The 26,271-nt window shown below is 42.2% G+C and overlaps 1 protein-coding gene across 1 annotated transcript in view; it reads right to left on the bottom strand.

Annotated features, from left to right (window-relative positions):
• The window catches only part of LOC119649586 (agrin), a 135,371-nt gene extending 110,662 nt beyond the window's left edge, over positions 1 to 24,709 (bottom strand). Inside the window, exon 1 of the mRNA XM_038051791.1 lies at positions 23,696 to 24,709. Within this exon, the coding sequence (XP_037907719.1) occupies positions 23,696 to 23,759 (64 nt within the window). The 5' untranslated portion in view covers positions 23,760 to 24,709. The remainder of the gene's footprint in view (positions 1 to 23,695) is intronic.
• Between the last annotated feature and the right edge of the window lie 1,562 nt (positions 24,710 to 26,271).

The following is a 26,271-nucleotide window of genomic DNA, read 5'->3' as shown; positions in this document are numbered from 1 at the left end:
GGAAAGTAAGATCGTTTGCCATAGATATACAGCACAAATCGTACCTTACCCCACATTGGGCGCCGTGTTTATGAAAATCTTATATTTGAAATTAGTGTCTGTGTTTTTTTTTACAGTTGGTATATAAGTTGAAACAAGTCGGGAAACCGGAAGCTGGACGCTTCAGGTACGAAAGGTTTTGTGTATTTCTTAGTACGTGGCACGTAATATATGCATATGTCCACTTTCGGGTGATATTGACATTGATAGTCTTCAATTTTCAAAGAAGCAACAACTTCGACGTATTATAAATTTGTTAGTAATAGTACGATTTCCATCAAACTTGGTATGATCATGCTCTATATTATAGCCTACATCACTGCAGAATTTCGTGCCGTTAGGATGAATTTAAGGCGGGTTTCCAGCCAATTACAAAAAAATTATAGTAATATACTATTATTAACTTTCTTTGAACAGATATCGGTATGAAAGGTATTTCGGAGTCAAGGCACCATATAGAGGCAGCCTCCTGATTTTTTTCAGATTTTTCGGTTTGGTAGTTTCTGAGAATGGAAATGATCACTTTCAACCCCCCGCACTCCCCACGTTTCCAACAAATGTCAAAACTAAGACCGGCTTCGAAAAGTACTAACCGAGACCTTCAATTTGATACCCCACATGACTATATTTGATGAAAAAAAATTTTACACCCCCCTTTTGCATGTATGGGGACGCCCCCTTAAATTCAACCTAAAAGGATGTAACTCACTGTATGTGTGAGCGTTCACAGTTCCCACATTTCTACCAAATTTGGTGTCAATCGCTATAACCGTCTCCGAGAAAAATGCGTGTGACGGACAGACACACAGACAGACCTGTGAGGAGTTGCCAGATCTCCCATCAGGCGCGACCCCAGGTGGCGGATAGGGGCATACCTATTGATGTGTAAATATGTGTTCATGCACTTTTCTTTTCTGACTGTGTATGGGCTAGTGTTCGCTCATCTCTGGTGCGTGGACCAAAATGGCTATGGGAAGGATACCCAGAACATAAAACCACCATGGAAGATGAGAGAAGGAGTAAACTTACGGTGCAGGGGCTCGGAACCCCAGTACCGGCGGCTTTTGGGAGTGAGCAAGCGGGCTCCCGGTCGTCGATATCCCTCGACCGCAGTGCCTCGGTGGTGGACAACTTGGCCACCGTGGCATCTAATGCTACAAGTGTTTTAGATTTGGAAAAGGATGCGTTCAAGCGAAGTACCACTCTACCAAGGACACCAGTAACAAAACCGAAGAAGGGTGAATTGAAAGCAAATCGTTGGACAACAAAAACAGCAACAACATCGACCGCACATATTCAAAAGGAGCAGCAACAGGAGGTACTCCAGGACCAGGAAAAGGACCCATTCAGAAGAAGTTCGTCAACTTTGAGATCACCGCCAATGCCAAACATCAAAAAAGATAAAACGGAGGGAAGGTCAATGAATGCCAAATGTGAAGGAGTATTTAAATGTAGTAATCTGGTTAGGAATCATCATGGAGAGCAGAGCCCTGAAGCAGAGGAATTACCCTTCACACAGCTTGGTGCAAAAATAGTGGAGCTGTCTGAGTTCATCAAGGACAAGCACAACGTCCACCAAGCCATAAAAAATATGGTGGGAGCAATTAGAGTGCTCTACAACAAATCGCAGCAGGAGGAACAAAATTCCAAGGGCAAGTCGAAATCTGTTGCCCTAACAGTGTCACAAGCGAGCCAAGTGACACCTAATCGTGTTGCAATCGGCCTGCCACCAAACAAGAGAGTGCGGGAAGGAGATGTGGATCCTCTGGGAAGTCAACAGGCGCCCAAGAGGAAAAAAGCCATGCAAACAGTTCCGAAAAACGGAACTAAAGGCACCGAAGAGAGAAAGCAGGTCCCCCAAGTCCGGCAATCGACTCGACGAAATCCAAGGGGAATGAAAAAGGTGGTTGGATCAAAGTAGTTAGGAAAAAGGCGAAGAAAAAGGCAAAAGTGCGGATTCGCCCAGAAGCGATTGTAGTCTCCAGCAATGGAAGTTTGTCTTACGAGGAGATACTGAAAAAGGTCAAAGCTGACCCCGACCTAAAAGATCTAGGCGGAAATGTCAGCAAGATTCGAAGGACCCAAGAGGATGACCTCATGTTTGAACTGAAAAAAAAACAGGTTGGGGAAAACTGATGGCTTCCGAGCTCAGGTTAAGAGCTCACTTGGGGAGAATGTCACAGTACGGACCCAAAAACATGAGGTCTATATACAGTGCAAGGATCTCGATGAAGTGACATCCAAAGGAGAAATTTGCACTGCCTTGATGGAACAATTCAAGTTGGAGAATCCCACACGCTGGCGTGTCCAGGCCATTGTCTTTTGAAGATTTCCACCTCCTCAAAAAAAAAAAAAAAAAAGATAGACAGACAGACGGACAGACAGACAGACAGACGGTAAACCAATTTTAATAAGGTTTTGTGTTTACATAAAACCTTAAAAAGAGAACTAGGTTGTTTTCCTTATCCTGCAAATATTTTTATTTTTTTCCCGCATACGATCGTTTCGGAGACCACGTGCCTCCTTCCTCAGTGCTAGTACCTAATTAGTTATTCTATCTTAAGCTACCCTTATTTATATCGAACAGACAGAATGGGCATATTGGAGCGATGGGTTGAGTGCTTTGATGAGCTACTGAACAACCAGAACATCGGCGAGTTGAAGGTTCCGTCAACTGAAGACGACGGACAAATACTGCCACCACCAAGTTTAGGAGAAACAGTCCGTGCAATTCATTGGCTTAAAAATCATAAGTCGCCAGGAACCGATGGAATTACAGCCGAATTGGTTAAATATGGAGGCGACCAGTTACACCAAGTGGTTCATCAACTTGTGCTCAAGGTGTGGAACAGCGAATCAATGCAGAGAATTCGGTATCCCGACGAAACTAATAAGACTGACTACTGTACAAGACTATGATCTTCCCAGTCCTCATGTATTCCTCGGAGACTTGGGTTCTTAGCAAGAAAAATTGCGAACTCTTGGCCGCGTTCGAGAGAAGAATCCTCCGAAAAATTTTTGGCCCCCTACATGAGGATGGACGATTCCGTAGCCTACACAATGACGAAATCTATGAGCGATACCATGACTGTCCGGTTGTGGATAAAATCCGGCTCAATAGGTTACGGTGGGCGAGTCACTTAATCCGTTTGGGTGAGGATGATCCCACCCGGAAAGTCTATAAGGACGACCCTACCTAGGATGGAGCGATGGCGTAGGCCAGGACGCCAGATAGCTTTTAGGGATATCGAATTGGTGGACCTCGGCGCAAAACCGGGATGTCTGGAGTTCGTTATTAAGGCAGGCCTAGACCGGATACCGGTTGTTGCGCCGTTGATGATGATGATGATATTTATATTGAAGCTTTTTAGCTCTACTAATTACGTTATGCTTAATTTATTGATCCTACCCATATTTCCCACCACTTTCTATTTTTTCATATTTATTACCTGCGGCATAGCTTTTTCACCAGGGTCGATGCACAGTTTCCTTCGTCGTGATTTAGGGTTACCTGGGTCCCTTCCTTGATGATGTATATGCTTTCTGCTGCATCTAAGAGATGGGGTTTCCGCACCCGCTTTATAACATCCGCATTGTCCATCGTTAGGACATGTCCCTCTTCCACCATATGCCTTGCAACCATAGACTTGATGTTTCGAGGATCGTCGCTTTTTCGTTAATTGCACTCTCTTAGGTGTTCCTCGAATCGAGTGGTCACTAGTCTTTTAGTCTGCCCAATGTATACTTTTTCACATTCTGGGCAGTTGACCTTATAGATTCCACTCATCTCTTCTTTTTTCAATTTATCTTTGGTTGAACCTAGCTTAGTCCTCAGTTGTTTGTTAGCATTATCCCTTTTTTGTTGTTTGTAGAGTGTTGTGAGTTGGTCTCTATTCATTTTACTTTTTTTACTTTTTACGTAATATTCTGTGTATTTCCCCCCTACTGTATCTATTTTTCACCGCTGTGTCTTTTATGTAAGTTATTTCTTTTTTGAATCGCTCTTCTGTCAATGGTGTCACTAGCAGCCGATGAATCATACTGCAGTAAGCCGCCTTTTTCTGCCCATATGTGTGTTTCGATGTCCTTGGTATGGTTTGCTGTGTGTGCGTTGTCTTTCTGTATATGTCAAACTCGAGTTTATTGTTCAGGTCCAAAAACGCTATCCGTTGGTCATCTTCCTTTTCCATTGTGAAAGTTATGTTGCGGAATATGTTATTTATTACTTCCAGTATTTTATCGATGTCTTCATTTGGGATTATAACCAATATGTCGTCTACGTTGTGTGCTCAAAATTTTGGCATGATGCCCCGTTTTTCAATTTCTTCTTCTTTGCTTTTCATGAAGATTTCGCTTATCAAGGGGGATAACGGATTCCCCATTGCAGTTCCAGAGGTGGTTTTGTAGAATTGGACTCTACAGACAAAGTATCATAGTTCTCATTCATGCAGAGAGCTGCTAGTTTTGTGTAGACTTTCGCCTTTTTTCTCTCGTTCATTTCCACGCATTGTTCCGTTAGCCAATCCACGAGTTTCCAAATGGCTTCTTTGGTTGGTATGCTCGGATATAAGGCTTTTATATCGAATGATACCAGACAATCGCTTTCCTCCAGGTTTTTGTGTGCAACAAGTTTCTCCACTAGCTCCATCCTTTTTTTTACTGAATACTTGCTGTGATCATTTCCGATGGTGCTTATTTCTTTCATAAGCCACTTTGCAATTTTATAGGTTGGAGAGTTGGTGTCCGCTATGATCTCTCATGTCTCATTACCTTGCTTGTGGATTTTTGGCTGGATCCTCATTCTCGGTAAAGACGGGTTTGACATCCTCAAGTCTGTAATGTTTCCCAGTATTTTCCTACTTTCGCTGAGCGTCTTTTCTACCCTTTTTATGGATTCGGGGAGGGGATTGTTTCTCAACTTGAAAAAATTTTCATTTTCCAGTTTTTCTTCTAGGACACTGTTGTATTCGTTCTTATCTATTATTGCAACCGCGTTTCTTTTGTCGGCTTTCGTGTAGAAAACATCCTTTTCTCCTAATTTCTTAACTATCGGATCCTATCGATATGTTTTTCCACCTGTTGTTCTCTTGTCTAGAATGTCCCCCACTTCTTTACGAACGATTTCCTTTGATTCGGAGTCTAGATGCCGAATGGCTCCTTCTACGTCCATGACCACGTCTTCAATTAGGGTTTAGTATCGATCGCGAAATTGAGTCCGTTATTGACTAGTTCCAGCTCGCTTGTTGTAAATATTTGCGACGATTTGTTGATGACAAAGTTTGGAATTTGTTGAACTTCTAGTGTCTCATGGTTGGTGACTTTATCTTCATTCTGTATAATTTTTTGTTGAGCAAATCCCGTTTTCGCCTTTTTTCGCATTCGAATGCTCTATCCAGTTTAAATATTTTTGATTCTATCTGAGTTCCTTCCATTGTTAGGTCTTTTGCTAGCCTCAAGTGTGCATTGTAGGAAGCTAGGTTGAATTTGTCTAATTTTTTGTACTTTTGATCGATACTATCTTTCATAAGCAATCACTCTATTTTGGTTGTCTGATTGATTGCGGCTCCAATTTTCTTTAATTTCTAATATTATGCACAAACTTTAATGTCCTTATAGGCATGAGGTATAGATGTTGGATTGTAATTTTTATAAAGGGCGCCCAATGTGGGTGTGCAATATTTTAGTAGTTCATTCATACATTGAAGTTTGTTTTGCTCACAAGATAGAGAATAATCCAGATCCGTAGAGGTGCAGTTTTTGCCAGTTATTTTTACACTTCTTCTAACAGAGGAATAGATCCGTTGCAAATAAATGTGATACTGCGTCAAATATGACCTTATATTTGTACTATACGAGGTGTGTTCAAAAAGTAAGGTGAATTTTCAAATTGAGCGGGCAACATACATTCGAATATCGAAATCTTATGTTGTTGTGTATTGGTATACATGCCCCCAACATTTGTGCAAAGTGTCAAGTATGTAGCCTACTTAGTTTGTTTTTGGCAGATAGACAAGTTAGACGTGTTTTAGTGTGCTCGGCAATTTTCTATTATTAAAAAAATAGAACAAAGAATTTGCATCAAATTTTGTATAACAAATGGAATCAAGTGCTTTGAAATACTTAAGATGTTGACAGTAGCATACTGTGAGTCTGCTCTAAGTACAAACAATGTTTACAAATGGTACGAGTTCATCCAAGATGGCCGAGAAGATGGCAATGACAAACCTCGCTCTGGATGCCACAGCACGTCAACAACAGATGATAACGTTAAAGTTCTGGTTTGCGTTGCAGTCGTGAATGCATTGAAAAGAGCAAATTCAATTCTAGCTATCGATACCCAAATATTTCGCTGGCCAATTGGCAGTTGTGCTGGACAACACATTCGCAGACTTCACTGTACTAGAAAGTGATATTAAGTGGCACTGCAACGCTATACTATGATATGTGATTAACCGGGATAAATTTACCGGGATTAGGTAAACGAAAAATTAATTTCTTCCGAAGAGAAAAGACGGATTCTAATCACCCTCGAAGGATGAACTGCCTTTTAAACAAAAATTAGAGTTAGATATAATCTATTGCAAATCATATGTAGTCATGGCATAAGTTTTGTCCTTACTTTTCAAGTGGGCGTAACATGTTTAGGAGTGCCACTTATGGGTAGTGTTTTGCTTAATATAAGTCAAGTAGACCCCATACTATTCAACACAAATTTTTTAGTGACCTTCGTAATATCCGTATCCGCGAGAAAATTAATTTACTCATATGTAACACATTTTTTCTGGCTATTAGCGCCTCCCTTGCACTCCTTCCAGTTTCCTATTTCTCATCCCCGCAATCACTTGTATTAAAAATTAATTTCAAAATAATCATTTTTATTTCCTTTTTGACCATATTCCGCACAAAAACCTCTATCAAATTTTAACTTTACCCAAAACCTTAAAATCCACTAAAATATTTTAAATTTTTATATAAAAAATCTTTAATATTTCAATATGATCATTAACGTTTTTATTTGTTGTTGCGTGACCATGGATCCCATTGCTCGGTCTTAGACCCGATTATGCTGTATTTTTAGCGTTTATTTACCGACCGGGCGTACATCCAAATCATCGATTATTTGTCGCCTTCATCAGTGCTTCGGTGCTTGTATTTTAAACACATAATCCCCGCCCCCTCCCTTCCGCAATAAGAAACATTGTTTGAATTTGAAATAATTAAAGCTTGCTTTTTTCTATTCACTAGTGTTATTTATTGGTCTTGGAAATACTGATATTTCGGGAACCACTTATTCCGTTCATCAGTGTTAACAAGAGACTTGTTGCAGTTGGAGACGCGCTTGACGAAATCCGATTCATGAGGGAGTTGATGCTGATGGGGAATCTTCAGTTGTGCGGGAGGGAAGTCGGAAAGGGAACCGGCAAGTCAGCTGACCCTGGATGGGGTTCCTGGCCGCTGTTGAAACCACATTATATTTATTTTGAGTTTGGAATTTCAAAAAGGCAAAATACCAAAGGAAAATGAGGATTTCGATTTTAAATTTGAACTCAAAGTAGATGCTGAGAGAAAATTATGGCTCAGGAAGTGAAAATTATACCCAGAGGCATGACACACATCAAGAAAAATGACCTTAAGCATGAGGCTCACCGAATAAATACCGGGCCTCACTTGACACTGGCTTGGCGATAAATAAGAGGTGCGAGAACAAACTAATTATTTCAGCAGCACGTGGCCGGCTGTTACCAGAAAAATCTTTTCAAAGATGGAAGAGAAATTTAACTGTCAAAATGAAAGAGTTTATAAATACAGCCCTCGAAAAGCTAGAAAAAAAACCCAAAGTGAATCCAGGCCAACATCCGCTTTCTGTCCTGGTTTGGTGGGGAAATAGGTCAAAAATTGAATTTCTAACTACCGAAGTGATATTTTAGAGAAAGTAGTAGAACTATTGAATAACACCCTCTTCGGAGGAAAGTACTAGATATTCCAGAAGGATTCAATGCCAGCGCATAAAGCGAACGTTGGCTCAACGTTGGTTGGAAGCTCAGACCTTCCCTAGTTTCATTATATTTATTAAATATTTGTAACAGATTTAGTGACTATTGGGGATGAATTCAGAGCTCACTGTCGACAACAAATTTTTAATATACGTCTATATGGACGTAGGATACCTAGCTCGGGGCTGTGCCAAAAAAGGTCATACAAACGTTCCAAAACAAAGTGCTTCGAAGCATAGTAGGCGCTCTTTGGTTGATTCATAATGAGAGTTTGCATGAGGGTCTGAAAATATAGTTGGTTAGTGAAGTCATCAAAGAGCATGTAATTAACAATAGCTATGGTGGGAAAGAAGCATAGCCTCTGAGCACTCAGACACTAGAGGTCTAGTGTACTCGACTCGCCTGTCTAGCAGAACATCCCGGATCCGTTTATGGCTTGCAGGATTTTTGTTAGTGGATGTGATGCTACCCGTTGCATCAGTGCTAAAGATCTGATGTCTGATTGGATAGGTGGGGCATCCACATTGAGAATTGCCCGTGGATACCGCTTTCTCATTGTAGAACGGACACGTTTCAACTTGTATAATTTCTATTCTGAACATATGTCTAGCTAGTGAATTATTGCCAGTCAGAATGCCCGCAATACCTCTTCAAGTTTTCCTGCTTTTCGACCGGATAAACGTTGCAGTATGCATGATAGGTTCTGACAGGAACGGTTTGGTGTGTCTAACATCATTTAGGCACTGCCACCTGTCATTATAGAAAGCTTGCTCCCAGTTTATGAAGATAGCTTTAGTCAATATTACTGATACTCCAATTACTGGTTTCGGTCCGAGCATGGGTTAGATTGAACCCCCTTTTGCGAAAGCATCCGAGATTTCATTTCCCTTCACACCACAGTGATGACGTACCCTGAGTAGTTCCATCGTGTTCCACCTAGAAATAGTGTTCAAGTTGCGATGGCTGCAGATTGCGATACATCTCTCCTTCGACCGCTCATCAATTACCCAGGTTGCCGCCCTTAGTATCGCATATACTTCTGCTTGAAAAACCTTTGCATATTGTCCGAAATGAAAAGTCCACTTTTTGTTTTTAATTGAGAACTGCACTCCGGCTCCAGAACCCTGCTCTGTTTTTGAGCCAGTTGTGTAGAAGACCTCAGTGTATCCTGTTATGCATTGCTCTGGAACTCCCCAGTCCTCTCTACATTTCAGAACAACTTCATATCTTTTACCAAACAGATGGATCACGAATTCCCTTGTTCGTTTGGTTATTTTTAGATTTGGTGCCAACCTGCGCATTGGGATAGACACGTTACTTTTGGAAAAATGACACGTGAGGGATCGAAGCGCTCAAAGGACCACACCACATTCCCGAGCCTGGCTAGCACGGAGGCGTGCAAGAACGTGTTAACCGAGCGCTTTGATGATGCTTCAGTATTTTGGGATAGCTCTTCCCTCTAGGTCGTTTTCGGCCACGCTGGATGCTCGTTTGACCATCTAAATAGGATAGTTGCATTATAATCCCTCATCTCTGGGAGGAAAAGCCCATCCTAATGACATAAGCTATTGTGGAACAGCTAGTCCTTCAGCAAAGTCAATCAATGTGCTGGGGTTGACCCTGCGGTCTTCACCTTTTAAATGTGCAATTCAAATTTGCAAAGAAAACTGTTGGATGGTTAAATCTCAGTAATAACTGGACAAGAGGTGGTTTTAGTGAGTAAAACCCCACATTCGCAGGGCACGTAAACCTTGTGGTTAGTCTTTTGAAGATTTCCACCTCTTTAAAAAGAAAATTTTCTAAGACCTAGTAAGAATGGACAATGTGTCTAACAAATGCCGTAAAGAGAAGTTTGACGAAGCCAAAAATTGAAGTTGCTCGTCCTTTTATTGAAAGTGCTACTGTCTCAACAGTTTTGAAATCGCATCTGAAGTGGACACAATATGAGTTGTAGTTGTGCTGTCGAATGGAGAGTGGACGTGCGCCGGGATCGGGATCGATTGTTACATTCGCGGATTATGTGAGAAGTTTTTCCCAGTATATGTGCACTTGACTACCCGTAAAACGGCTATTTTTGGATTAAGTGAAACTAAGGTCAGCTCATATGCTGCTATTAACTAGTACCACGTCCCTGGGTACCACTTAGTGCCTCTTTTCTCTCTCGAAAGAGGGAGGGATATTTATAATCATAATGATGTATCCTTCTCCATTGTCTAAATTCCGCTAACCCGGAGTTCATCTACCATTTCTTTGACGTACTCTCTTCTAACATTGATAATTTGACCCAACAACTCCCCCTGTCTGCGGGCAATTTTAACGTGTTTAATGTACAGTGGCTCAGATTTTCAGCTACGACAACCGTGGTGGGAAGACATATCGAGCTTCTGTCTGAGTTTCATAACTTGCGGCGACTAGTGGATTGTCCACAAGAATCCCTGATAAACCAGGATCTCGAGGATATTTTCATGTGATCACACCCTGAGAAGTACACAGTCTCCCTAGCAGCGCCCTTTGGGAATTTGGACCAAGCATTATTCCCACGAAATTTAGTACCACACCACTCTACACAAAAAACGCCCTCATTCCACCAGGAGCTTAGTGTGGCATTACGCCAGAAACGGCTGGGTCGCGTTTGATAAATACATTAGTGTGGCAAACTGGTCTGTGGTGTTCGTTGTGAAGAATGATTTACAAACGATTGCAAAATAGCTGTTGATGGGAAAGAGGCGGCATACCGGGCATATAAAAACTGCCCATCGGAAGAAATAAGGCAAACCTGTATATCCAAACGTAACATACGTAAGTCCACTACTGAAGAAGCCAAATTCCAGTTTGATCAAAGTATAAGGCAGAAAATGTTCACTATCGAAAAGGGTAGCAAAAGTGATTTGTCCCTTGTAAAAACAGTAAAAAAAAATTTCGCAAGCTCCTCTGCTTCACCTCTCATATATAATGATAAAACTTTCAAAGGAATTACTGGAGAAAGCCAATTTATTCGCCGAAATTTTTCCTGCGAACTCTAACCTTCAATAAGCAAGTAATATAGATTTCGTTTTATGCACTCGACCGGTGACTTGATGATACCTCGCATGGAAAAACGGAATCATTGTCTTCATAATCACGGCGAGGCTAAAATTGTTGCCCTTGATATTTCGAAGGTTTTGGACAGAGTATGACACCATGCCCCCCTAGCCAAACTCCGCGCATTTGGTTTTGATGAGCTTGTTAAATGGCCGTTCCGTTCGTGGTGTATTGGACGGTGTTGAATCAGAACTTCATACCCAAAATGCCGGGGTACCTCAAGGTATTGTTCTGTCACCCATCCTCTTTCCCATCTTCATTAAGTAGCACTTTCAATCCAATCCACAGTTTTGCTGCTAACAGTACCCTTGACTTCGCATATTCGTTTGATTCGCTGGCTGACTCTTGTCGTAATAGATTACGTGTCAACCTGGACCGCATGTTTGAGTCATTGAACCAGGACATATCGTCTACTATTGCTTGACGTAAAACAAATCGTGTTCAGTTTGATGCTTCTAAAACCCAATGTTGTCTCATTTCGAATAAACTATGTGCTCTCCCTCCTCACAATCTATTCTCGTCGATGGTGTGAATATTCCCCACTCACCCTCACTCAACATACTGGGTATTAACATCTCTAGTAAGGGCAGCTAAACAGACCACATCTTCGGTATTGCGAAAAATGTGATGAAATGTTTGGGGTTTCTGAATCGTTGCAAACATTTTTTTGCACCATTTGACCTAGCGAAGATCTACAAGACTCACGTTGGACCTAGACTCGAATACAACTCTCACATTTGGGCGGGTGCAGGTATAACTGCACTGCCTGCTCTTGATAAAGTTCAACGAAGAGCCTGTAAACTCATCGGTGATGTGAGAATTACATCACAAATTGAGCCCCTTGAGCACAGAGGAAATGTTGGACGTCTTTCTCTCCTCTATCTTTATTACAACGGTCTATGCTCCCAGGCAATATCAGGTCTTATCCCTTGCAAAGTATCTCCCAAACGCAACACTCTAATAGGGCCCATACACCATCAAACGAATTGCGCAACATTCTGCGTCGCTAATGTATGGCCCCGTTGTGTTGTGTATGGGCGTATTGTACTTCGTTACATAATATTTTTCAACTTACGGCTGAAATACATAATAATTTTCTTGAAGGTAGAATTTTCAACCTTTTTCCCGGTGGGGGTGGAAAGTTTATGCAGGAGGAAAGGGGTGGAGCCTCCCCTTCAAACCCGGTAAAAACTCAATGCGCCCATCGCCCTTAAACTGTTACAGCCTGTAGTGACCGCGGCTGCGTGACGGGAGCGGAATCTTATTCGGCTCTTTCTTAATTAATTTGCTGAAACAATGCATTTAATAGTGTGCAATTGCCTTAATGTTCGCCGCCGATTGCACATTATTGAATGCATTCGAGCGAATTGATCTTGACAAGAGGCGAATGATTTGCCGCATCCGCAGGCGCATGCGCATGTTGCCGCAACATTGCCTAGCGAGTGAGAAACGCTATGTAGCGGGAATAGAAGCGGTGCACGAAGAAAAAAACGGGGAGAGTGGTGTTTGTTCTTTGTTGAGGACAGGAGGAAAGAAGGAGCTGTTGTTGTTTGGAATCGAGGAAGAGGAACAGAATTCAATTTTTATAGAAGCAGAAATAAAAAAAGAGGAGAGAAAGTCTTGGAGAACAGAAGGGGATCATTGGTCCGAAGGTGTGAAGATTTTCGCGAGCAAAAGAAGGGAGTTCGACCAAGGGAACTAACACCACATCGTGCTAAACCCTAACGCAAGTGTGTTTTGAACGAGGATTCCGAGAATAAGTTCAAATCGTTGACAAATCGTTCAATCGTTGGCAAGTGATAAATGCACAGTGATTTAAGGCAAAAAGGAGAAAAATAATTGAAAAGACAGATAGTTGAAGTGTCGGATGAATGAAGTTAATATTTAGCGGCAGAAGTAAAGTGTCGGAATTCCCGCGCTGTCTATAAACCAAAACAAACACATAAAACGTGAAGTACGAAATTATAGAGAGAAAGTGAATTAACGTTAGTTTTTTTCTAAGGACTATATATTTTTTTTATTATTAATATATTGAATTGTAAAAAGGAAATAAGCACCAGAAGCATCAATCCGAGCTCGGAGTGACATCTGGGTAAGTTGTTTGTTTATTTTCCTTTCTATTTTCTTTTTTTTTTATGATTTTATTTTCATTTTTTTCTTTAAACTTTTGTTTATTTTTATTTCCATTTTTTTTTCTGTAAATTTTACATTTTGGTTATTTTTTTTATTTTATTTTCATTTTTTTTCTGTAAATTTACCTTTTGCTTATCTTTATTTTCATTTTTTCTTTTTTTTTTGTAATAATTTTTTTTTTGTAATAAGTATTGAATGCTTGAACAAGAAAAATGTTGATTGAATAATCCTATCGTAGTTTGAGGACTTCCTCCCTTTCGTTCCTCCTTACTCCCGCAAAATTTCTATTAAGGGACATCCTCTAAATTAATAACTGGCCTGAGGATGTCGAGGAAGGGTGGGAACCTCAGAGGCCGCGCCTCATACAAGATCTGAGGCGGAAGAGACAGCAATTGAGACGGTGATCGGTCGTGGATCTTCCCCTTCTTGATCGCGGCACTCGGGTCCGGAGACTTACTTCTCCACGCGCGCGGTCGAGCCGGTTTTTTTTTTCCTCTTTTAATTTCCAACGTTAGCTCGCGTTCTGTTTGTCCATCGATAGGTCGTCGCGAAATTCGTTGTAAAGTCGAATTTAAAATCCGGTACGGACTCACACATCGGAAAAGACACGTTGGTTTTTAGTAATGAAGCGTGAGGGATCAAAGCGCTCAAAGGACCCCCCCACATTCCCGAGCCTGGCTAGCACAGAGGCGTGCAAGAACGTGTCGACCGAGCACTTTGATGGAGCTTCAATCTTTATGGGCGGACCTTCACGGTAAATTTAGCCAATTTGTTTAGATTTTTGGGATAGCTCTGCCCTCTAGGTTGTTATCGGCCACTCAGGATGATCGACCTGATCTCCTATATCCACTCTTATCATTACAAACTTCCCCTCAATAAAGAACATTGTTTGAATTTGAAATAATTAAAGCTTGCTTTTTTCTATTCACTAGTGTTATTTACTGGTCTTGCAAATACCGATATTTTGGGAACCACTTGTTCCCTTCGTCAGTGCTAACAAGAGACTTGTTGCAGCTGGAGATGCGCTTGAGGAAATTCAATTGATCAGGGAGTTGATGCTGACGGGGAATTTTCGGTTGTGCGGGAAGGAAGTTGGAAAGTGGGGATGCGGTTCCTGGCCGCTGTTGGAGTCACATTGTATTTATTTTGAGTTCAGAATTTCAAAAAGGAAATATACCAAAGTAAAGATATCGATTTGAAACTTGAAATCAAAGCAGATGCCGAAAGAAAAGTATGCCTTTGGAGCTGAAAATTATACCCAAGGCCATGTCACGCATCATAAAAGATGATCTTAAGCTTGAAGCTCACTGAAGAAATACCGGGCGCCACTTGACAGTAGCTTTACTGCAAAAAAGGTGCAAGAACAAACCAATTATTTCAGTAACACGAAGCCGAAGAAAAATCTCTTCACCGATAAAAGAGAAATTTAACCGTCGAAATGATAGGGTTTATGAACACCGCCCTCCAAAAACTAGAAAAAAAATCTCATCTGAAGAAGACAAAATGGGGTGGATATGTAGAAGGAAGAAAAAGATTCTCTTTTTCTAACAACATTAAAGGACTGCGGCGGTCATCATCCCTTTAAAAGATAGGGTTTAATTTTGAACCCTATTCCCACAGTGGTAAAGAATGTCCTCTCTCTCAAATTCCCTCTGTCGATATTGTCAGGTGCTCAGAGGTGGCGGTGAGGAAGATGGAGCGGCAACCCTGTCGGCCAAACCAAAACCAAGTGGCCGAGGAGAACCTCCATAGTGGTGGCACCGGGAGACGCTGTAATCACTTTGGTTTCCCGGCCGTGATTCAGTAGGCGAATGCTCCAAAGGCCTAATCAGGGCGATCAGACCCGAGTCTGCACGGGGACTCATTTGAAGTGGCAAATTGGTCACGAAACCTTACCAGGGGTATACTGGTACCATGGGAACCGGGAAAGCCCCTGGACTCACATACTTCGGGTGAACTCCTGTTGTATGTGAGGACAGCTCGGTTATTTGCGGTTGGCCCCCCTAGTGGGAGTTTCATAGTGGTTGTGGTTATGTTCAAGCGAGAAGAGACCTTCGGGCCTCGACGTGGTGTTGCGTATCAACACGGGTGCCGTACTCCATAGTTCGGTAGAGATTTAGGTAATTCTTGCATCCACCAGTATGAATGCTAAGCCATGCACTTGGTATAGACTGGTACCGTTGTTGCTTGTCTCAGCGGCGCTCTGATTGTGGTCACAAAATCAATCCGTGTCTTAAGAGGACTGTAGGATTAGGTCTCACGACAGGTACCTACGTCAAACACCGAGGACTTCACTGTCGATATTGTCATGTTAAAGTCGGATTTTCGTATGGTTCGAAGAGTAAAAAGGTTATATAGAAAGAAAATGTCCGGCTTTTCGACCTCTGTCAAAGTTACGGCACCCCGAAAAGGGGCTATTTTTTAATCATAAATAAGCTGGTAGGGTATGCAATAGTATTTTAATGGCATGTTACTCATGTCGTTTCTAACTTGTAACTAATGTTTGAACAAAATGTTGCTAAATGTATGGGAAATACAATTGCAGAACGCAACGCTGCGCAAGGCCCCGTTACGCTAATTGTTTGACAGTGTATGGGCCTTATAAGGGTCAGTGATAGTCGCACCGTGAAATCTTCTGTCTTCTCGTCTGACTACGATATACAGATGTTTAGACAAGGAGTTCATCGCCGCTTCTTTCACGCTTAACCCCTTCCCCATTCCAACCCCTAAGTTCCTACCTGGCCAAGGCTGTGCTATAGCTTTATCAAAGAGTATCCCTTGAGTTTTGACATCATCATGAAAAAAAAAACATCGAGAGTATTCACAAGACAATATCGACGATTTGATAGCTCGGAGAAGCTAGGGAAGAAAATTTTTTCAATGGAATTAATGGCATAGTGGTCTGTGGTGAGGCTTTGACCTATGATAACATTCGTGAGGGTAATTCTTCGACAAATGTGTGGCAGAGAAAAGCGGAAATCAGAAGGAAATGCATCTGTCTGCTGGAGAACTTCTCTTGGCTTTATTTTGGCATTTGACAAAGGAGACTGAGTGATTCCAATGATTGTATTCTTTTGGATCACTGAGTCATCATTGGAACATCGAAAACCATTCGCCCATAATGCTTAAGTGGCTCAAGGACAGTCTTTCTTCTTTTTATCTAATGACTTAATCTTGTGAATGGATTTTCAAATCAAATTCTCGTTTATGTTTGAATGACAACCTATAAGCCTTCATTATCAATAGTCTTTATGCCAAGCAGCTGGAGACTGATTGTTATGAATAACAGTTGCACAATTTGGAAGTTCCCCTTGAAGTAGGTTGCCTTCCCATTTATTTTTGTATATTTGAAGGATCCGCGTCAAGTTCAACCGCAAACAATCACAAGGTTATCCTTATTTTCAAAAATGAGTATCCACATCTGAAAGCCTATTCATACCGTCATTCATAAATTACGTCCTTCTAAACGCATATTTCAAATTGGCATTAATTAACTGTAACATCCATTACTGGATAATATTTATGGTAGAAAAGCAATTGTTAGTTCTGCGACCATCCAACCTGGGTTTGTTTATGTTTCCAATTCAATGGCCGCAAATACAACCAGAAATCGGTGTGCCAATTAGAAATTCACAAATCGTAATACACCTTCAGTGAGTGTACAATGCACTTCTTGGTATACACTATGGGTGCGAGTACATACGTTCATACCAGTAGTTATCTGTTCATGCATTTTCTTCACAAAAGACCGGCCGACACGACGACACTGTCACAAATGTTCAGAGCTCTCTTATGTGGATATAACTCACGAAGATTTCCATTAAGATTATTTATATCCACAGATACTTTTGTCATGTACGCTAAAGTACAAACGAGATTGCGTGCTTTGCATAAAAATTACCAATTTGTATCTAGGAATTTAATTGTTGCTATTCCTAGATTCAGCCATAGTGAGTAATGGGTCCGTGAATATTCGGGAGTAGGTGAACGCACAGCAAGGACGCTGGTATTGACTTTGGGCTGAGTTTCAAATATAACCCAACCTAAAACCAATATCGCACGTAAAATGTAACCCAGCAAATAACCAAATTTTAAATTAATACCAAGGCCGAATTATGCAGTGTTTTTGTTTAATCAAACATTGACGCAATTTATGAAATTTCACAAACAAATATTGCATAGTGAGATTTTGGAGCTTGGGACTGATTGACTAAACATCACTCAGTGATATTGTTGTGATGTGATCACTCAATAGTTTGAAAATTTGTTTAAAGAATTCCAATTTGGTGGATTTCCATTTGAAATTTACTTGGGGCTCGTCAGTCCTTTTTGGATCAAATAAGGAATACTACGAATCACGTATCCTTCAAAATTAATGGCATACCCGATGAAAGTACCAACGGCCAACATCTTCCCCTATTTGTTGCATCCAGAATTCACTGCAGTGTACAGAAGGCGAGTGAACTTACGGCCGCATGAAATGGACAAATATTGAATAGACAAACAGAAGATTATCATTAGCTTCGAATTTATGAGGCAACAAGTAGACTAGCACCGGTACTAGCCGGAAAATGCTTTCATATTTCCATCACACGTCTGGGATAGCACACGTTCAATCCGCCAGCAGCTGGGGCATTCGACTATATTCCTATGGAGAGCTCTCAAGAATATTGCATTGAAAGGAAATTCATAGAGAATAGGCTTAATTCGCGTAGGAATCCATTTGGAGTATCTGTTCTAGGCTTCTCAATGTATCTTAATTTTGATAGACAAGAATACGTGGGCGATTAAAATCTCCTTGAATATTATATTATTAGGACCGGGAGATGAAGCATCAACAAATGATCTTTACAACCACCTGAAGAAAGTTATTATGGATACGGCCACAAACATACTTGGCTCCAGCCGCAAAAGGAGTCGGAACGGCTGGTTTGACGACGAACGTAAGCTAGCAATGGAACCGAAGAATGCCGCATACCGAGTAATGTTGCATTTTCAAAAAACGCGGGCACGCGCAGACACTTATCACGAGCTCCGTCGAGCGGAGAAGCGACTTCACAGACGGAAAAAGGAAGCCTGGGAGGACCAACAAGTCAGTGAACTAGAAAAGTACAGGGAGCAACCGCACCAGGCGCGGAAGTTTTACCAACAAGTCAGCAGGATGAAGCCTTATACACCACGATGCTCATCCTGCCGAGACAAAGCAGGGGGCCCGGATAGCCTCATACGCCCAGAACATCATTGGCCTATACCAAAGAGGCTTCACTCCAGGCAAATCAGCAACAGATCAAATTTTCTCTCTGCGACAAGCGATGGAAAAACTGTTGGAATATGGACAACAGTTGAACAATCTTTTCATCGACTTTAAAGCTGCGAATTCGCGTAAAAAATCGTGTGTACAAAGCAATAATAATAAGTTTCAAATTTTAGTTCATCCGTCCTATACCAGTGACAGCTGCTCATAAACTTGACCAGTCCAGATGTTCACTGGTCCACTTTTCTCAGTCGGTCCAAGTGCTGATAATTGTTCACATGGCTCACCCTAACTTTGAACTTCAAATAAAATGTCGCGAATGACAATAGCAAAATCTGCTTCAATTCTTCATTAACCGGATGCCTCGAATCATAATAACCAATTGCTGTTCACCTCAGCCAGAAGCCAACGTTGGATATGCTGCTAATAATATGCAGCATAAGCAGGCCTTATACACCTCGATGCTCATCTTGCCGAGACAAAGAGGGGAATCTGATTTCCGACAGAATGGGCATATTGAAGCGATGGGTTGAGTACTTTGATGAGCTACTGAATAACCAGAACATCGGCGAGTTTGGGGTCCCGCCAACTGAAGACGATGGACAAATGCTGCCACCATCAAGTATAGGAGAAACAGTCCGTGCAATTCATTGCCTTACAAATCATAAGTCGCCAGGAGCCGATGGAATTACAGCCGAATTAGTCAAATATGGAGGCGACCAGTTACACCAAGTGGTTCATCAACTTGTTCTCAAGGTATGGGACAGCAAATCAATGCCTGATGATTGTCAACGAGGCATTATCTGTCTCATACATAAAAAGGGAGATATCACATAGTGCAGCAATTATAGAGGTATCACGTTGCTGAGTACCATCTATAAGATATTCTCCACTATCTTGCTAGGCCGGATAGCCCCATACGCCCAGAACATCATTGGCCCATACCAAAGAGGCTTCACTCCAGGGAAATCAGCAACAGATCAGATTTAGGAAAAACTGTTGGAATATGGACAACAGTCGCACCATCTATTCATCGACTTCAAAGCCGCCTATGATAGCATAGCCAAGGTAAAACTGTACACGGCCATGAGAGAATTCGGTATCCCGACGAAATTAATAAGACTGACTTGGCTGACCCTGACCCATGTGCGAGGTCAGATTAAAGCAGAAGGATCACTCTCAAGACCATTCGACATCAACAACGGTCTACATCAAGGGGATGGCCTATCATGCGTCCTCTTTAACCTGACCCTCGAGAAAGTGATTCGTGATGTTGACGTAAATGCAAGAGGTACGATCCTCTTTAAGTCCACCCAACTACTGGCCTATGCTGACGATATCGACATCATGTGGAGAACCACCCGAGACGTAAAAACTGCCTTCATTCAGATCGAGCAGACGGCGATTGGCGCGAGATTTCGGGCTGCACACCAATGAATCAAATCAATGTCGGTTTTCACAATAGATGGCGTAGCTTGTTTTTTATTCCATTGATCCACATTTCCAAACGTTCATCGGAAAGCTACTGTCAATAGGCATAAACGTCAGTATAAATTATTTAATTGAAGTGTAAACAACAATACTTTTTTCATCAACGAAAATGGCCAATTTTGTACCAAATAATGTGTTTTTGCGGGGAGTTCTACTTCATTATTTCAATATGAAGAAAAAAGCAACCGAAAGTCATGGCATTTTGGTGGAAGTTTATGATGATCATGCTCTATCTGAGCGAACGTGTCAGACGTGGTTTGGACGGTTTAAAAGTGGCAATTTTGACTTGGAAGACGAAAAGCGGGCCGGACAGCCAACAATTTTTGAAGATGAAGAATTAGAGGCATTGCTCGACCAAGATCTATCACAAACGCAAGTAGAACTTAGAAAAACACTTGGAGTCACTCCGAAAGCTATTTCCCACCGTTTAAAAGCAATGAAGATTTTTGAACGCATTCTTGACAACCGTATTCGCGAAATCGTTGAAATAACCGTGAATCAAGCCGGATTTGTCAAGAACTGCGGAACTACTGACGCAATACACGCTACGCGGTTACTAATGGAGAAACACCGTGAGAAGCATCGCCCTCTTTACATTGCCTTTCTGGATCTAGAGAAAGCGTTTGACCGTGTACCACACGAACTCATCTGGTATGCTTTACGACAACACTTTGTGCCAGAAGAACTCGTGCGCTGGGTTCAATTGCTCCACCACGATCCGAAAAGTAAAGTTCGAAGTATGGCGGGTGTATCAAAACCGCTTCGTGTCTCTGTTGGTGTTCATCAAGGAAGTGCCCTCTCACCACTCCTCTTTGTCCTTGTTATGGACACCGTCACAGGGGATATCCAACGTCCAGCGCCCTACACACTGCTTTATGCAGATGATGTTTTTCTGGCATCTGATAGCAAAAATGATCTCGAGCAACTTGTTCAAAAATGGAATGATCGCCTCATGCAACACGGTCTCAGATTGAATTTAAACAAAACTGAATTTTTAACGACCGATCCCCATGAAACATGCACAATCACTGTCAGCGGCAGTGATCTGCCCAGAACTGAGCGATTTAAATACCTCGGGTCAACTCTATCAGCCAATGGAGAACTGCGTTATGAAATTGCTTCACGCATTAACGCAACCTGGATGAAGTGGCGTTCCACAACTGGTGTCCTTTGTGATCGACGTATCAACGAACGTCTCAAATCTAAAATTTACCGCAATGTCGTCCGTCCAGTCGCTCTCTATGGTTCTGAGTGTTGGCCGACCATAAAAGACAATGAACGGCGTCTTGCGGTAATGGAGACGAAGATGCTACGTTGGACTAGTGGCGTCACACGTTTAGATCACATCCGAAATGAGGATATCCGCGATCGTTATGGGGTTGCACCGATCGTGGAAAAGTTGCGAGAGAGGCGTCTTCGATGGTATCGTCACGCAGTTCGTGCAAACGAGAATTCACTTGTCAAGATTGGTCTGAACATCGAAGTCGATGGTAAACGACCAAAAGGCAGACCTAAGCAACGGTGGCTTGATACGCTGGATGGCGATTTGAAAGCCTCGAGATTGCACCCAGATCAGGCATTCGATAGAGCCAAATGGCGAAGCCGATCACGACGAGCCGACCCCGCTTGTGAACGGGACAGAGGCTGAAGAAAAAGAAGAAGAAAAGCAATGGGAATGATCCGAAAGGTCGGAAATTGGGGTCCGTATGAACTGAAGCCAAGAGACGTCGAACGCCGTTTTTTCACGTGCGAACAACTGCTCCAACGACAAGAAAGGAAGGGTTTTCTGCATCGAATAGTTACTGGCAATGAAAAGTGGATCCATTACGATAATCTCAGGCGTCGGGCAACGTGGGGATACCCCGGCCATGCCTCATCATCGACGGCCAAAGTGAATATTCATGGTGAGAAGATCATGCTGTGTATATGGTGGGACCAGCTGGGTGTGGTATACTATGAGCTGCTAAAACCGAACGAAACGGTCACGGGCAAACTCTACCGACGTCAAATGATGCATTTGAGCCGCGAACTCAAGAAAAAACGGCCGCAATACCAGCAAAGGCATGATAAAGTTATTTTGCAACATGACAATGCTCGTCCACATGTTGCACAGCCCTTTAAAAACATATCTAGAAACGTTGAAATGGGAAGTCCTACTCCTCTCGCCGTACTCTTCAGACATTGCTCCTTCTGATTACTATTTGTTCCGGTCGATGCAGCATGGCCTGGCTGACCAGCACGTCTTCAATTACGACGAACTCAAAAAATGGCTCGATAAGTGGATAGCGGCCAAGCCGACCAATTTTTGGCGCAATGGTATCTATGAATTGCCTGAAAGATGGCAGACAGTTGTGGCTAGCGATGGGTAATACTTTGAACAATGAATGTATAACCAATTTTTCAGAAAAAAGCTTCAAATTTAAAAAAAAACCGACAGAACTTATTTGTAGGCCTTATATACGGTGGCAACGTCAGCACCGAAGACGAATCAACCAACAACATCAAATCGCACTGGTCAAACACGAAGAATAAGGATAGGAGAATACAACCTCGAGACCGTTGACAATTTCTCCTATCTAGGGTCGAAAATAACAACCGATAACAGCTACGATGATGATATCCGCGCACGGTTGTTATCAGCCAACAGAGCCTATTTCAGCTTACAAAGACTGTTCCGCTCGAAACGTCTCACCATAGGGTCAAACCTCTTACTGTACAAGACTATGATCTTGCCAGTCCTCATGTATTCCTCGGAAACTTGGGTTCTTAGCAAGAAGAATTGCGAACTCTTGGCCGCGTTTGAGAGAAGAATCCTCCGAAGAATTTTTGGCTCCCTACATGAGGATGGACGATTCCGTAGCCTACACAATGACGAAATCTATGAGCGATACCATGACCGTCCGGTTGTGGATAAAATCCGGCTCAATAGGTTACGGTGGGCGGGTCACTTAATCCGTATGGATGAGGATGATCCCACCCGGAAAGTCTATAAGGGCAATATCTATGGTAGAAAAAGAAGACAAGGCAGACCCTGCCTAAGATGGAGCGATGGCGTAGGCCAGGACGCCAGACAGCTTTTAGGGATATCGAATTGGTGGATCTCGGTGAAAAACCGGGATGTCTGGAGTTCGTTATTAAGGCAGGCCTAGACCGGATAACGGTGGTTGCGCCGTTGACGATGATGAATATTAGATACTTCATTATTTGGTAACAGTTTATAGGTACCTGAAATCCCTCTAAAATTATGTTCATTGTCTGTGAGACCCCCTAATGCCATTAGATGGTTATCTATAAATTTTCGATAAAATGGTAACGAAACTAAGATTGATATCGTTAAATTTCAAAATATAACAGTCTTAATGAGTGAACAGCTTGCAAACATGCTTCTCTCCCGGATAAAAACAACAGTCCATCAAATAGTATTTTTCCATATCTTACTGTATCTAGTTTTATTATTCAGAAATTGAAATCCTAATGTTTCCATTTCGGTTTACACCTTGATTCGGCACAAATAAATTTTTTAGCCATTCGGTCCTCAACGTATCTTCTTGCATTTTTCAACACAGTAATTAAATTATAAAGCGGTTTTATATCGTAAACAGAATTTCACAATTGCCCACAGCTCAACAAACTCTACTCTTATCTCTTGCTTCACTCCAGTGCGTATCTTACGAAAACTTAGCAAACTGAACAAGATACATACCATCTTGTGCTATAGATGCATCCAAGCCAAGAAGAATTATGAGTAGCAAACTATACTTCAGCATCTTAAATCCGGATTAGACGAAAAACCACTATCTCACTACCAACAAAAAAAAAAAAAGAAACGTTACGATCAACGATCGTGAGCTAAGATCGACGATGGTTCCTTCGAGAATCACTGGAAACTGTGATCAGGATTAGGTCTCAGTCACGAACGGGTATCTTTCACCAAATATGTGTATCCAAAGATGAACAGGCCAGGCCTTTTGTTTGTCTTACCGCAGGCGCGGATTAACTGATCGAATAGTGATCTTCACTTAAACACTTGCATCCACATCGACCAGGATCTTTAGAACAGTATCTTTTGTAACTCTTTGCTTCAATCAAGTCCGTGCCGATGATCAGTCGATATTGAACTGAGATCACAGAGATCAGTTGTCTTACTGATAAGTATCACGACCACTTAACTTAAAAACTTCTTGCCGATGGACTAATGTTAATGGAGATCACCGCGCAACTGACTTATTAGATGAATCTCAATCTAACAGATTTAAGATAAATTATAGATGCTTTTGGAAATTAATAACGAATAAATCGCCGGCAGTACTCGTACGCCTGATGAATCGCTTTCTATTGTAAAGTATCTTCTCGACCCGGTGCACTATCTACTTTAGATACTATCGCGAAAAGAAATTGCTCGAGTACGTCTTGATTGAAGTCGCGATGTATCTTGACTATGTTTCGAAAGTACAAAGACGCGAAGAAGAGAAAGAAATGCTGCGTTCGTGGAGAAAGGTTCAAAGTATGAACCAAGAATGAATTTTCATGGCCAAGGTTTCATGAATTTATAGAGAAATGGTATACGTCGGTTCGGGTTGAACTGGACTTTCAGATACATAGCGAGTCGCACCGAACTGTGCAGTTGCCGATGGTGATGCTGATGCTCTTCCTATCCAAATTGCAATTTCTGCTAACTCTTTCGCGAATGTGACAATTGTTTCGGACTGGATGCTATTGCTGGTCGAGGATGGTACCGGGTATCTTGTTTTCTTTTGGGGATTTCCTTTGATAGATGTTGCGAACCGTTCTGTTTGGAAACTGCACTATTCACCACTCACAGCTCGGTGCATATCCAAATCTCTACTTTTCAAAATTCTTCCACGCCGGTAGACTTTTGGCACCGTGCACAGCGACTGGAAGTTGGCACTAGACGCGACGACGGTAGGCTTCAGATGGAGAGTTTCTTTTCACACTATCCGTACGTGATATAGTAGCACGGCCAACGATTAATTCGAGCTGGAACCAACGTAAACTGAATATACTCATTTCAATATACTTGCGCACTGTCGCAACGATTCAGCTGTGTAACGCCATCGAAACTATCCAGATTGGGCTTCTTTTAGGTGAGTTATAACAGTACAGTCACGAACTCTATGTGCGGCTATAAAAATTTAAATACAATCATTTATGCGTAATACTAAGGATTGGTCTAGTGCATTCAGTTGCAGTTGGTTCTTTGAAATTTTTTGGACATTTGTGAATTGCAAGGAAACTGTTAAATAGGATTTATCTTACGGTATGGTCAAAGGGTAGCATAGGTCCAGGGGCGAAACGTGGATTGGTACCCACGATGGAACATAAAACCTGGCAACGCCTGCTGAACCAACACCAACAGCTCTACTACCAAACCTTATCTTCACCTCCACGTGGTGGCCGTGACCGAGGACCGTAGTCCTCCAGGTTGGGGGTTGGGTAGGGTTGATAACCCTACAAGGAAAAAAACCTGCTTCGAAGCCGCAAAAGGAATAGGTTTCTTAGTCAGCCAAAAAATGAAACATGCTGTTATCGGCTCTGAAAACATAAGCGAACGGCTATGCACTTTACACTTCCGAGTCAAATTTAGAAATATAAGCCTCATTAACGTTCACGTCCCTACAGAGGAGACTGCAGAGTTGGAGAAGGATACCTCCTACGAGGCAGTAGAACGAACCCTCGAAACCTGCTCCGGATATGATATCAAAATCATACTTGGCGATTTCAACAGTCAAGTAGGGACGGAGCCCGTATTCAGGCGATACGTCGGCTCCCATAGCTTACATAGGGATACCAATGATAGTGGACTACAGATTATTCAGTTAGCAGTATCGCACGAAAGGCGGCCTGGTCTGATTATGCTTCAGGTTAAAGTTGCATAATTAGGCAAGTCCTCACACGACCTCCGCGTGGTGGCCGCTGAAAACCGTCTTCGGGCGGGCCAAGAGTGTGTAGGGCCGGGCTGGGAGTAGGCTCATCCAACTGACGAGGATCTGCTTGTCTGCTGGTCATGTGTTAGGGGCAAGTAGATCTGGCGGAGGGATGGACTGAAGCAACAGCCCGGGGATCGTCCTCCCTGCACCGGAGAAGGTGCTAATAGGACCCCAAGCCAAGGTGGAACAGCATACGCCGAGGGCTGCGTGGCCAATGGGGAGCTTGGTCTTTAGTATGCGAACTCTGAATACCTTGGGCACCTTCAGTTTCAAATAAGACCCTTACCCTGGTGGCCGGGCCAGCCAGGGTGGACATTCTTCCCGGACTACT

Source organism: Hermetia illucens, chromosome 2 (assembly GCF_905115235.1).
Source record: "Hermetia illucens chromosome 2, iHerIll2.2.curated.20191125, whole genome shotgun sequence".
Classification (NCBI taxonomy): Eukaryota; Metazoa; Arthropoda; class Insecta; order Diptera; family Stratiomyidae; genus Hermetia; species Hermetia illucens.
The sequence above is the reverse complement of the archived record's forward strand: the minus strand, read 5'-3'. Positions and strand labels throughout refer to the sequence as shown.